The sequence below is a fragment of the Pteronotus mesoamericanus genome, unplaced genomic scaffold (genome assembly GCF_021234165.1).
Source record: "Pteronotus mesoamericanus isolate MK-2021 breed Mesoamerican mustached bat unplaced genomic scaffold, CSHL_Meso_final contig_25, whole genome shotgun sequence".
Classification (NCBI taxonomy): Eukaryota; Metazoa; Chordata; class Mammalia; order Chiroptera; family Mormoopidae; genus Pteronotus; species Pteronotus mesoamericanus.
In genome coordinates, this window is record NW_026555105.1 from 28,176,683 (window position 1) to 28,188,901 (window position 12,219).

A 12,219-nucleotide genomic window follows, 5' to 3' on the forward strand; every position below is an offset into this window, starting at 1 on the left:
GAGGGGAACATGAGACTTCATAAAAATGCATATTTTTGTGCCCATCAGAGACTTACTTATGACCTCCAAGGAGAGGTCCAGGAAAACATTTTAAAATCTCCACTCCTCTGCACACTAAATTTTGAGAGCTGTTTCTTTTGGAATATTGCTCAGCACTCTTCACTGTCCCTCAGCCCCTTAGTGGAAACCCCACTAAGTGCCTGTGAGATGCAGATCAGACCCTCTTAAAAACCAAGTATTGCCGTGTTGTCAAACAATAGTAGTAATAAATTCCCCCAGCCTTTCCATGACACAATATCCACAAACTTTTTATAACACTTTGGAGCCACCTGAGGTGGGGCTAAAATTTGCTACCTAAAAGCCTTGGGTTATAAAATAACCTACCAGAAAGGGAAGGTGGCCTGGATTGCACCCTCCCAACTATAGCACCTGTGGCTCAACCATGACACCTCGTAGCTAAGAGCAAAGACTGTGACTTAGTCCACATTCAGTGACTGGAGGCACTCTAAGCTCTTATATATCAGCCTGGGTAAATAATTTCACTTCTCAGACCTAAGGGAAGCAGAGAATCCATGAACTAAACCCTAGTGGTTTAAAAAAATAAATGTGTAGTCCAAAAAGAGGGCTTATTTCCAAACGTGAAAATTAGCTGCAGGATAAAGAAGAAATAATGGTATGAATATAAGAATCTGCCATTTGGAAAAAAAAAAAAAAGCACCATAGAAATAATAGGTGTGTGATCTGCTGTTGGGATAGTGAGAAGGAAAAAACAGGAGTAATGACCATTTGAGCCCCAAATGAGATCAAGATGCTAGTTAACATACCAGTCATCTGACCCTGGAAATGCAGCTGACAGTCAAACTTCCTCTTGGCTCTCACTTCTTAGAACCACCTCTTCAACTTGAAGTGAAAACAAAAGGAATGGCTGTCAAAGATCCATTCTAGAGACACAGAATAAATAAATAACCAGCAGTGGTCCCACCCTAGCCCTGGACTCATCGGAGTCCAGGGCTAGGGTTCCTTTCATCAAGAGATAGGCATGCTTTTCAATTGTCCAATGTGCTCCCAGTCTTAGAGCAAAAAAAAAAAAAAAAGAAAGAAAAAAAAGAAGTAAAACCCAAAGCTGGATAAATATCCCCAGTAACACGTTAGAAGAATTGTAACTCAAATGCCTGTAAGGACCAAGCAAGAAGTCAGTGAAGAAAGTTGTCCAAAGAGCAAGTCAAACTCAGCTCCCACTTTGGTGCATCAAGAGTCAATGGGCCAGCTTCATTTTCTAAAGGAGAAATCTGATGAAATCTGAAATCTTTTATGAATTTCCTAATCTTCAGTACTGGCCACTAATTCAGTCTCTTCTTGAAACAAAAAAGAAAAGAAAAAAAAAACTACATCTGCAGACTGGCTTCATCCCTTGGGCCACCAGTTTACAACATTACCACTAGATGAGTCAAATGAAATGCCTGAAAACATGACTAAAATTTGGCAAGTCAGTAAAGCTACTACTGGAAAATTTGCTCTTTGCTATGCAAGCAATTTAACTGAGAGAGCCAAGACTGCTGTTAAACTCATCAATTGTAATTCATGGCAAAACCTCAGTAAGAGACCTACAATTCTGCCACCCACTGAGGCATTTTACTGGGAATCTCTCAGTTACATGCTGAGCAACAGTGATTTACTGATTTTTCAGCATTATCAGAAGTGCAATAATTCACACCCATCATCACATCAGTCATAAGAATGCACTGCATAAGTTTTTCCCAAAAGAAGCTGAATTTAACCTTAACTTCTATAAGAAACATATTCAAATTTGGTTCTAAGTTATACATATATTCCCACAAAATGGCCCAATTAAGATAGATTTTTAAGAGAGAGAATCAAGATGGTGGAGGAGTGAGTGGAAGTCACACTGACCTCCTCCCAGGACCAATCTGGAATTACAACTAAATTGTGGAGAAATCCCCTGTAACAAACAGCTGAACAACAGCGAGAGAGGAGCCTTAAAACTTCGGTGACAGAAGAATCAGCTTTAGCGCAATCTAACTGGTAAGGAGTATAGTAGAGACTCCAGAAGGTGGGTGGGGCGCCCACAGGCGGCAGTACCAGAAGGAAATTGAAAGGGCCAGTTGGATCCCCCTGAGAAGAGTGGGGTCTAAACCAAAAGTGGGGATCTCCAGCCTATAGCACCAGAGCCCCCAAAGTACACAGAAAACAGCCAGCTGTGAAAAGCAGCAGGGTTGCTCTCTCCCAGAGACAGGCAGCTGGACAGGCCAAGAGCCATTTAAAGGGCCAATGCATATGTTTTTATTTGCAGCCACTTACCCTGGGCTCCGGTAAAGGCAGGAGCAGAGTGGGCTGTAGATGCCTGAGGAGAGACTGGGGAAGGAGGTTTTGGGGAGAGAACTGAGAGAGTAGCCACCGGGATCTCAGTGCTGAGTCATCCCCCATGCGGCAGCAGTCCTCTTTCTCAGGCAGAGACCACTCCTCCTGAGCAGCAGCAGTGGGAGAGGACCCAATAGCCCTGCCCCCAGATAGAATTCTACCCCACCCTGGGCTGTCTAAGCTGCCTGCTGAGTGCAGAATGGCAGCCACAGATAGTATATCCCTGGCTAAAGGAGATGCAGAGTGGTCTGGAGACACTTGAGGAGAAACTGGAGATAGAGGTTTTGGGAAGAGAATGGAGAGAGTAGCCAGCAGGATCCTAGTGCTGACTCCTCCCCAACACGTCAGGATCCATCTTGCTCAGGCAGAGACCACTCCCCTGAGCAGCAGCAGCATGAGAGGAACCAATAATCCCACCCCCAGGAGGGACTACACCCTGCCCTGAGCTGTCTAAGCCTGCCTGCTGAGAGCAGAGTGACTAGATTAACAGCTGAAGGAGACAGCCACAGACAGTACAGTCCTAGAAGTCTCGAACAGACTGCCTAAGGTAAGACAGGGTCAACGTCTCACATCATCAGGCAGATCCAGAAAGTAAAAATAGTGGTCTCCTACCATAAAAGTTCACACCACAAAGTCAGGGAATCAAGACAGATCAATTTAAGAAACAGAAGCAAAAAAGAAGAGTCTCACAAATAATGGGAAGACAAAGAAATACCCACCAGTCGAAGGGAAAGGAGGAATCCCCAGAAAGAGAACTAGATGAAATAGAGGCAAGTAAACTACCAGATATTGAGTTCCAAACAATGCTTATAAGGAAGCTCAATGAGCTCAGTGAGCTCAGAGAGAATTACAAAAAAACTACAGGGAAGCTATGAGGAACTTACTGCAAACTACATCAGCATGAAAAAGGACATAGAAACTACCAATAAGAGACAAGAGGAAATGAAGAATACAATTTCTGCATTGAAGAACACAATAGAAGGAATCAAAAGCAGGCTAAATGAAGCTGAGGATCAAATCAGTGAGCTGGAGGACAAGGTAGAAAAAAGCTCCCAGAAAGAGCAAGAACATGAAAAAAAGACTCAAAAAGAATGAAGAGGCATTTAGGGAAATGCAAGACAACCTGAAACATAATAATATCCATATAGTAGGGATACCAGAAGGAGAAAAGGATGAGAAAAGGATACAGAACCTGTTTGAAAAAGTAATGACAGAAAACATCCGTAATTGGAGGAGAGAAAAAGTCACACAAGTCCAGGAAGCACAGAGGGTCCCATTCAAGAGGAACACAATGAGACCCACTCCAAGACACATCGTCATTAAAATGGCAAATATCAAAGGCAAACAGAGAATCCTAAAGAAAGCAAAAGAGAAAGAGGTAGTAACATATAAGGGAGCCCCGATACGGCTAGCAGCTGTCTTCTTAACAGAAACACTGGAAGCCAGAAGGGAATGGCAAGAAATATTCCAAGTCATGAAAAGTAAAGGCCTGCAACCAAGACTGCTCTACCCAGCAAGGCTCTCAGTCAAAATGGAAGGTGAAATAAGGAGTTTCCCAGACAAAAGAAGGCTAAAAGAATACACCTCCACCAAACCAGCACTACAAAATATGCTAAAGGGACCACTTCAAGATGAAGAAAAAGAGTCTATGAATACCGAGTTCCTTTCACAGTTGCCAATACTTGATATTACCAATATTTTTAATATGTAATAATCTGATTGTGACAATGATGTGTTATTTAAATTGTTCCTTTATTATTTGTTAAAACTAACCCTGTTTTTGTACACTTCTTACCAATTTCTATTATTTTTAAAAAGCTGTAAATGACTTTTTGGTAATTTTATCTATTTATTGATTAAAGGTTTGTAGAATGTTTTTCCCTAAACAAACAAAAACAAAAACAAAAACAAAAAACTACTAACCCTTTTTTAGATGTGTGGCAAATTCTTTACCATTCTATTACTTATCCTTTTACTTTTTTATATGTCTATTACTATATAGTCTTAAATGTTTGATATAGTCATATTGTCAATATTTTACTTTGTAGCTTCTGGGTTTGAATATTATACTTCAGGGTAAGAAAATTATTAGTTTGTATTTTCTCCTAAAACTTAGATTCTACATATTAATTTTTAACTCACCTGAATATTTCTTGTGTAACGTGTGAAATAGGGCTCTAAATTTGTTTTATTTTAAGTAATAGTGGTTCATGCACCTTATTTGTTGAATAAGCCTTATTTTACCCATTGATTTGAAATATCAACTTAATCATATATCACATTGTTAGACAGATATATACGTTTGTTTCTAGAATACTCATATTTCGTTGATCTACTTGAATATTTCTGTGCTGGTGTCATGTTTCATTGCTGAGAGCTTATAATGGTTTTAAAATTTTTAGTATTTTATAATTGACCTTGACATTTAACAAAATAAATAATCAATCCGCATTTAAGAAAGAAAGAAAAAGAAAGATCTACCTTTTGTGACAACATGGATGGAACTGGAGAATATTATGCTAAGTGAAAGAAGCCAGTCGGCGAAAGACAAATACCATATAATCTCACCTATAAGTGGAATCTATTCAGCAAAATAAACTAATGAACAAAATAAAGCACAGGCATAGAAACATGGAGCAGACTGCAAGTGGTCAGAGGGGATGAGGAAAGAGGACAATGGTGGAAAGAAGGAGAAGGGACTAAACAAAGAACATGTATGAATGACCCATGGACATGGACAACAGAGTGGGAATTGACTGTGGGGGACTGGGGGCAGGGGGAATGGGTGGAGGGGGATAAAAGGGGAAAAACTTAGAGAACTGTAATAGAATAAACGTGATTTAAAAATTTTAAGAAAAATTGACTTTTAAGTCAACACATTTAATTTTAGTACTCTTGACCTGAATGAATAAAAAATTATATATCTCTTCTATAGTGTCTTATGATTTAATTAATGACCAGAAGGATAAAATCAATAGTAGACTTTTTTTTTAGTTAAAATGGGCTTGAGATTATTTCCTGGTTCCTCCTCCATTTTACACACCAGGAAACTGAGGCTTGACCTCTGCCACAATATGACCCCTGTGCCTTTGCAAAAGGAGAAGTGGTGTCTGAGGCCTGGATTATCCCAAACCACTTCAGTAGCCATCGCCTACGACACAGGGATAGAGTTTTAAGCATGTGGAGAAACAGAGATAATGTTTCAAGATGGGTTGTCTTGTTATTTGTATTAACTATAATCATTATAATTCAATATGCTTCAGATTTTTCTAATTATTTCTGCATACACTAAGTGACTTTATAGCTTATAACCAACACATGAATTATGTTGGGCAAATAGATCTTGTGCAGTTTTCTAATTTAAAAAAATTAGGCCTGGAAAAAGTTATATGTGTTTTTACAAGGCCATTTGGCAAATGATTAGCTGATCTGGGACCACAAGCCAAGTCCTCCTGCTACTACTTTACCATGCTAATGTTTTATTTATGCAACAGATACTTATTGAACTTCTATTTGTAGCAAGTTTTGTGCCCCAAACGTAGAAGACTTGCCCTTGTAGAGCATATCTTGTATACTTGAGTCCATCTTGAACACCTTCTATGGTACAAGCAGCCTCATTCCTCATATCTCATAGGTTTAATAGGTTCACCTGAATATTTTCTTAAGAAATAGTCTGTGTCAGTTTTCTTTCAAGCTTCACATCCTCTCCTTTTCTTGTGCTGCACTATAATATTTAAAGAAACAATCTTCTCCCTTCTTTCAATGATATTTGAGAGAGACATAGGAATGTGTCACCTGTAATGATTTAATCTAGACTTGCATAGAGTCCCTCACTTATTTGCCCAGGAAAATTAACATGTACTAGATAGGCAGGATGACTTCTAAATCTTTGAAGACAGACTAAAAGTAGGGCATTTTAGCAGGGGTTTTTTTTTTTTCATGACAATACAAGAGTAGTTAAATCTATTCAAAAAAGGATATATCAAGTGTAAATCTATTCCCCAGAGCTGTAGATTAAGCTTGGAGGAAAGACTTATTGATTTAATTATTCTGGTTGCTGTCTCTTATCCCAAATCACTCTCTGAATTTCATCATGAATATTAAATAATATAAATAAGATTGTATGTAACTATATTTCAAGTAAGGTATAACAGGCACTTCAAATATAGCTAATATTTATTTTTAATCCTAACAACTCTATGAAGTAGGTATCCCTATCCTAATTACAAAGTTGAACAGGCAGAGAGGGTAAGGGATTTGTTTCAGGGTTTGAGACTGAAGAACCCAAGTACTTTACCCAATACCATGTCAGAGAAACCCTGACTGAAAGGTGTTCATAACACAGCAGTGCACACACATTGATAATATGGCCAGATTTATTTGCTTTTCCAACAACAAATTACACAAGACACTATTGCATGTAATTCCTTGACGTCCTTGAAATCTACAGCAAGGTGACATCCCCTTGGACCCCAGTTGTCCCCATTGTTAATTCCTGTTCTGAGAACCTTCCCCCATCCAGCACCATTCTCTCCATGACTTCTCCCAAAGACATTTATCCACTGGACAAGAATGCTGAGACCTCATGCACCAATGCATTTCTGAATAACATATGTGTTAACAAATTGTAGGTCAACCCTTGTGTTAATTTAATAACAATGCTGGGAAATTAAGGGAATCTTGGTAAAGTTAAAAAGTCCCTTCTGCATTTATATTGCATGAAATCTTTTAAGGATATTCATGAGTTAAGTTTGCTTAAAGTTGAGCCTACCTTAGGAAGAAAATTATTTTTTTAATTAAGTCACTCACTTTTTAAAAAATAAGCCGAAGGAAATGTGACTGTGAGCATGGTTATAAAACCTGAACATCTATCAATTTCAGTCTCAAATACCATTTCATTTCTCTAAGTTTCTCAAGAGTAAGACTAAGATATAACATCAAGTATTATTTAGAATTGGATATTACTGATTGTACTGATTTCCTCTATGTTTGGGCAGCTGAGCAGCTAAGGAAATCTGATTTCAGATAAGTGACTGGCTATGGGCAAATTATCAGGAGAAAAGAATGTTTATAGAGAAATACTTATTTGCAAAGCATTGAAACCTCAGTTTCAGTAATTGAATGAAGCAGATGGAAAATAGTTTAAATATCTGTAAGGCTGAAGGCCAGAGCTCTTACACACTCTGTCATCCTCCTGCATGCTGGTGAAAATGCCAAGTAATAGGGATTCAAAATCAGCTGATAGTCACATCTCCATTGGCAATTCTCATTGTGTAATGATGGTATTCAAGACCTTCCAAAATGTGCCAGGTGTTTAGAAGCCATATCACATAATGAATAATTATATTTAGCATATAAAGGAGAAATGTGGCAGCTGAAATAGTCAATAATATTGTAATAACTTTGAATGGTGACACATGGTTAGTAGACTTGTCATGGTGATAATTTCATAAGGTATGTAAATGTCAAGTCACTATATTGTACACTGTAAGTGAGTATAATATTGTATTAACTATACGTTAATAAATAATTTTTAAAAGGAAATATGGCCACTGAACTTGAGTATTTGGTGACAATGCGGAGAAGGGGCAATAGACTAAGTATCTCAGCAGAACAAAGACAAATGGGTAGAAATTCTGTGGAAACATACATGTGCAAAAGAAAGGACTTTGAGACAATTGATGCTGCATAGTCATGTGGAGGGCTGTCTTCTGAGGTGAATGTGTTCATTAGGCTGAGGCTAGAGACTTCCTCACTGAGCATACACCTGTACAAAAGACTCATATGTTGGATGGGACATGGGAAGTTCTTCAAATTCCCAGACTCAGTCACTCCTTAATTTCCAAACCAATACTCCAAGAAAGCTGGTGGAAATTATGCCAGCCACACAGAGGGTACAGTGTATCAGTCATGCTAAGAGTGTGGCTTGTAACTGCAAATTCTTCTTGTATAGGAGCACAGTACCATGCAGAAGTTACACTGCACGCAAGTTGACAAAATTGTGGCACAGTATGACAAAGAGAAGTCGACTCATGAAAAAATCCTGGAGAAGGCAATGAAGAAGAAAGGGTAATACTATTACTTCTTTCTGGAAGTCTTTTGCCTCTTTGTATTTTGTCTCTCTTTTCTTTTTCATAGTTGAGCTGCCCATTGAAGCCAAGGAAGAACAGTTCTTTTTCATCATTAAAAATTATACCTGGAAAATAAATGACTCATTTGTTTAAAAGGAATGATTAAATAGAAAAGAGGAGATTTATTCAAGTTCTGTAGCTGTTGGTTTATGACAGAATAACTGTGTCTCTCACTCATTTTCCACTTAGGAATCTTGAAGGAGCATGCAGTGGGGAGAAGGAGGGACAAGCTAAAGCTGAGAAAATTTAATTACAAAAATCATTTTGCATAGCTAGAAAATAAATAATAAGGTTGATGCATTAAAAATGCAATTTTTGATTTTTAATATTTCAAGAATTCTTAGCTTGTGCCACAGACAAGAATGTTGAATAAAACTGACCCTTGCATTTACTGTGAAAGATTTTGTCTCTAGAATTAAGCTAGGAGGTTCCTCTAATGTTACAAGTTCAGAGAATAACAGATCAAAGGGGAAAAACACTCAGTAGCAGCCACTGAGAAGTAATAGAATTGATGCGGTACCTAGCCTTTTTTAGAATTATGCTTCTCTCAGAGATGCTCTCAATGAATACCACAGTGAAGCATTCTGACTTAGAACACAATAAATCAGAGCATAGATGCTGAAGACAGAAACTCAGAACCTGTTCTGGTTTCAGCAGTGATATGGATATTCCAAAAGGAAAAGCAAATAATCACATAAATAAGCAGTAATAATTGCTGGGCAATTTCCTGGTATATATTTTCTAATCACAATAGAATAAAATGCACAAATCACCCTATGATGCCAAGAAATGCTATTTTCTCTCTTACTGGCATGTGTCAAAGACAAAAATCTGGCTTTACAACCAAAATGGTAGAATGAACAATTCACTTCAAGGCTGAGGACCTATTTTCCAGTTTTAATCCCAAATAATATTTTATTGAATAAATGAAACATAGCTTGAAGAAAAGCAGGAACCAAAATGGAAATTCTGACAACAAACCCTCAACAATGAAATAATTGTTAGGTCTGAAGTGTCTCTTTGTGTGGTGGTTGAATTGAGTAATCACGATACAGAACTTTGTTAGGTATGCATCTGTTACTAGAAATACTGATGCTGCCCAATGAGCCATGGCATCCCATGTCTGATGAACAAATTGTCTTCATCAGAAAGCTTTGTAGCAAAGGCCCATGGGAATGGGAAGATATCTAACGTCTGGCATGCATTTGTGATTTTCCATTTTCAGGGGAAGTAATTGTCTTGAAATGAAAAAAGAAACAGAAATTAAAATTCAGACACTGACATCAGATCACAAATCTAAGGTAAGAAAATGTCTATTTTTACAGCAGCAACTTGCAGAAGTTACTTTTTAATTTTTTTGAAGGTACCTCGTATAAATCAAAAACAACATTAACCTGGGCTAGTCTGGGAAGTGAAAGGTCTAGACCCCAGACTTACTGGCTTAGAGAAAAGCCATTTCAGGGAACATCTTTTCCTTCATCTGTAAAAATATGTTAACAATATTTGTTCTCGGTCTCAGAGACATCAAGTGAAACAGTAAATGAATACACTAAATGGGAATACTATATAAAACACAGAATATGCTCCCCTATAGAAATAACATTATACATATGACAGAAAACCACCCAACTACGGGATTGAATAACTCTTTGATACCCCATCCTAACTTCGCTGTGAAAGTTTGTGATAAAAAAAATCAGAAGTTGACAGTCTAGAAGATAAGCCCAATTACCTGTATTTCCTCAAAGACACAGGAAAATAGCAGTTTGGGAGACCTAAATTAAGTTTGTGGACATTTGGAAAAGTGAATGCTAAGTTCCAGTCAAATACAAACAATTCTTCCAATGGTAATAGTTATAAAAGAAAAAGAACCTTCAGAGAAAGCTCTCAGCCGTAGTTCTTGGTAAACCAGCCAGCCTCCATATGTCTACATGCAGTTCTGTCATCAGCCCAATGACCCTGCTATACATGTAGACCAGCCACACTGGTCAAGCTCAAGTTCTCCTTGGAGCTATGTGTTCTGTCATGAAGTCTATGGAAGTAGTAAGCCATGGTCTTTAAGAGTTGTTCCCCATTCTCTCTCTCTCAACTTTTTAGATGCTTTACATAAATAAGAAAGTATGGTAGAAACCCTGGCCACTAAAAGTTAGCTTTTACTGCACAGTAAGTCCTGCCAAAAGGTAGTGGTTTAAGACAACTGCCATTTATTAGCTCACAATTCAGTAGGTCAGAGATTTGGACTGTACTCATCTGGGTGGTTTTTCTACTGCCTTCGGTTAGGCTTGCTCATGAGTCTGCAGTGAGCTGGATTCATGGCCTTGCTCAGATGTCTGCTGGTTGCTTTTTCCTACATGAGCAGTCAGCTTCTGGCAATCTAGCACAGGCTCAGGCACAGGGCCACCCCAGGGTTCCAGATAGAGCAAAAGGGCCAAGTGCTTTCCAAGCCTCTGCATGCATCACATTTGCTGCTGGCTCATGACAAAAGCAAATCACGAGATCAGCCAGCTTCAAAGAGGTGGAGCAACAGACTGTATCTCTGGATGAGAGCAGCTGTATAACCACATTGCAGAGAGCACTGATACAGCATCTGTCGGGCTGACACAGTAAGTGATGATCCAGGAACAAGAGAACCCACCCTTCATTTAGACCTGTAGCCTAGTGGAAGTGAAACTGGAAAAGCATGAGGTGATGAAGAGCATTCTGATAGAACTGGTGAAGTTCAGACAAAGCTAGGCAATGAGATAATGGGCCATCATTGAATATTTAGAGCCAAAGTGATTGATTTTTAAAAAAATAAGCTATGACTTCCTGATTCCCACTGATCAGTACAGATTTTTTGCAGGTCATAGGTGGCCACTTATTCACCAAGTAAATTGGTGGGAGGGCTCTAAAGCGCATGAGTAATATTGAGCTTGCTGTTGCTACCTGAAGCATGAGAATTGCAGGTGGCACCATCCCCTTTTCCCTACATAGGTCAAGGAGATTGTGGCGCAGCACACAAAAGAGTGGTCAGAGATGATCAACACGCACAGCGCTGAGGAGCAGGAAATCCGGGACCTGCACCTGAGCCAGCAGTGCGAGCTGCTGAAAAAGCTCCTGATCAACGCCCACGAGCAGCAAACCCAGCAGCTGAAACTGTCCCATGACAGGTAGGAGAGTTAACCATCTACAGAAGAAGCTCCTAATGTTAAAAAACAGTGATTTTGCATGTGTGAGCTGAAGTAGTAAGTGAAATCAACTTAACATGCAGTATCGAGCTTTCCTGTACATCATCTCATATGATTGATGTGAGCAGGAAGAACCACAAGAAAGGCCTCTGCCATCCAATGGCTTACATGTGTTGTTGAGATATTAATGCTCATATGGAAAACTAAGTCAAACTAAAACAGTGTATGATGCATAGTAAAACAGTGCATTAGGACAAAGAACATCCAGCCCAAGAGAGCCCTGCTGCCTCCAGAATGGCACTTGAAAAAAATACTCTGAGTCTCTTAGGAAGTAAAGAAACAGAAGGAGATAAAGACCAACCAGTGAAGTTCCCAGAGGGACTGGTTATGATCACTCCATGGCTAACAGTGGACAGACCCTTCTTTGCCTCGTTTGGACTTCTGTGGGTTTTAGAAAGACAGTCCTGATCAAGAAACACCAAAGAATGGTCAGTTTATTTTGGTCTTTCCCTGCTTCGGAAAATTGAATACTACATGTAAAT

At 38.8% G+C, this 12,219-nt stretch overlaps 1 protein-coding gene across 8 annotated transcripts in view; it reads left to right on the forward strand.

The window, feature by feature from the left end:
• Positions 1 to 12,219, forward strand: part of PLCB4 (phospholipase C beta 4) — a 392,492-nt gene that overhangs the window by 366,365 nt on the left and 13,908 nt on the right. For all 8 annotated transcript variants that reach the window (XM_054574035.1, XM_054574037.1, XM_054574036.1 and 5 more), the window contains 3 exons: positions 8,333 to 8,448; positions 9,736 to 9,811; positions 11,484 to 11,659. In XM_054574035.1, the coding sequence (XP_054430010.1) occupies positions 8,333 to 8,448; positions 9,736 to 9,811; positions 11,484 to 11,659 (368 nt within the window). The remainder of the gene's footprint in view (positions 1 to 8,332; positions 8,449 to 9,735; positions 9,812 to 11,483; positions 11,660 to 12,219) is intronic.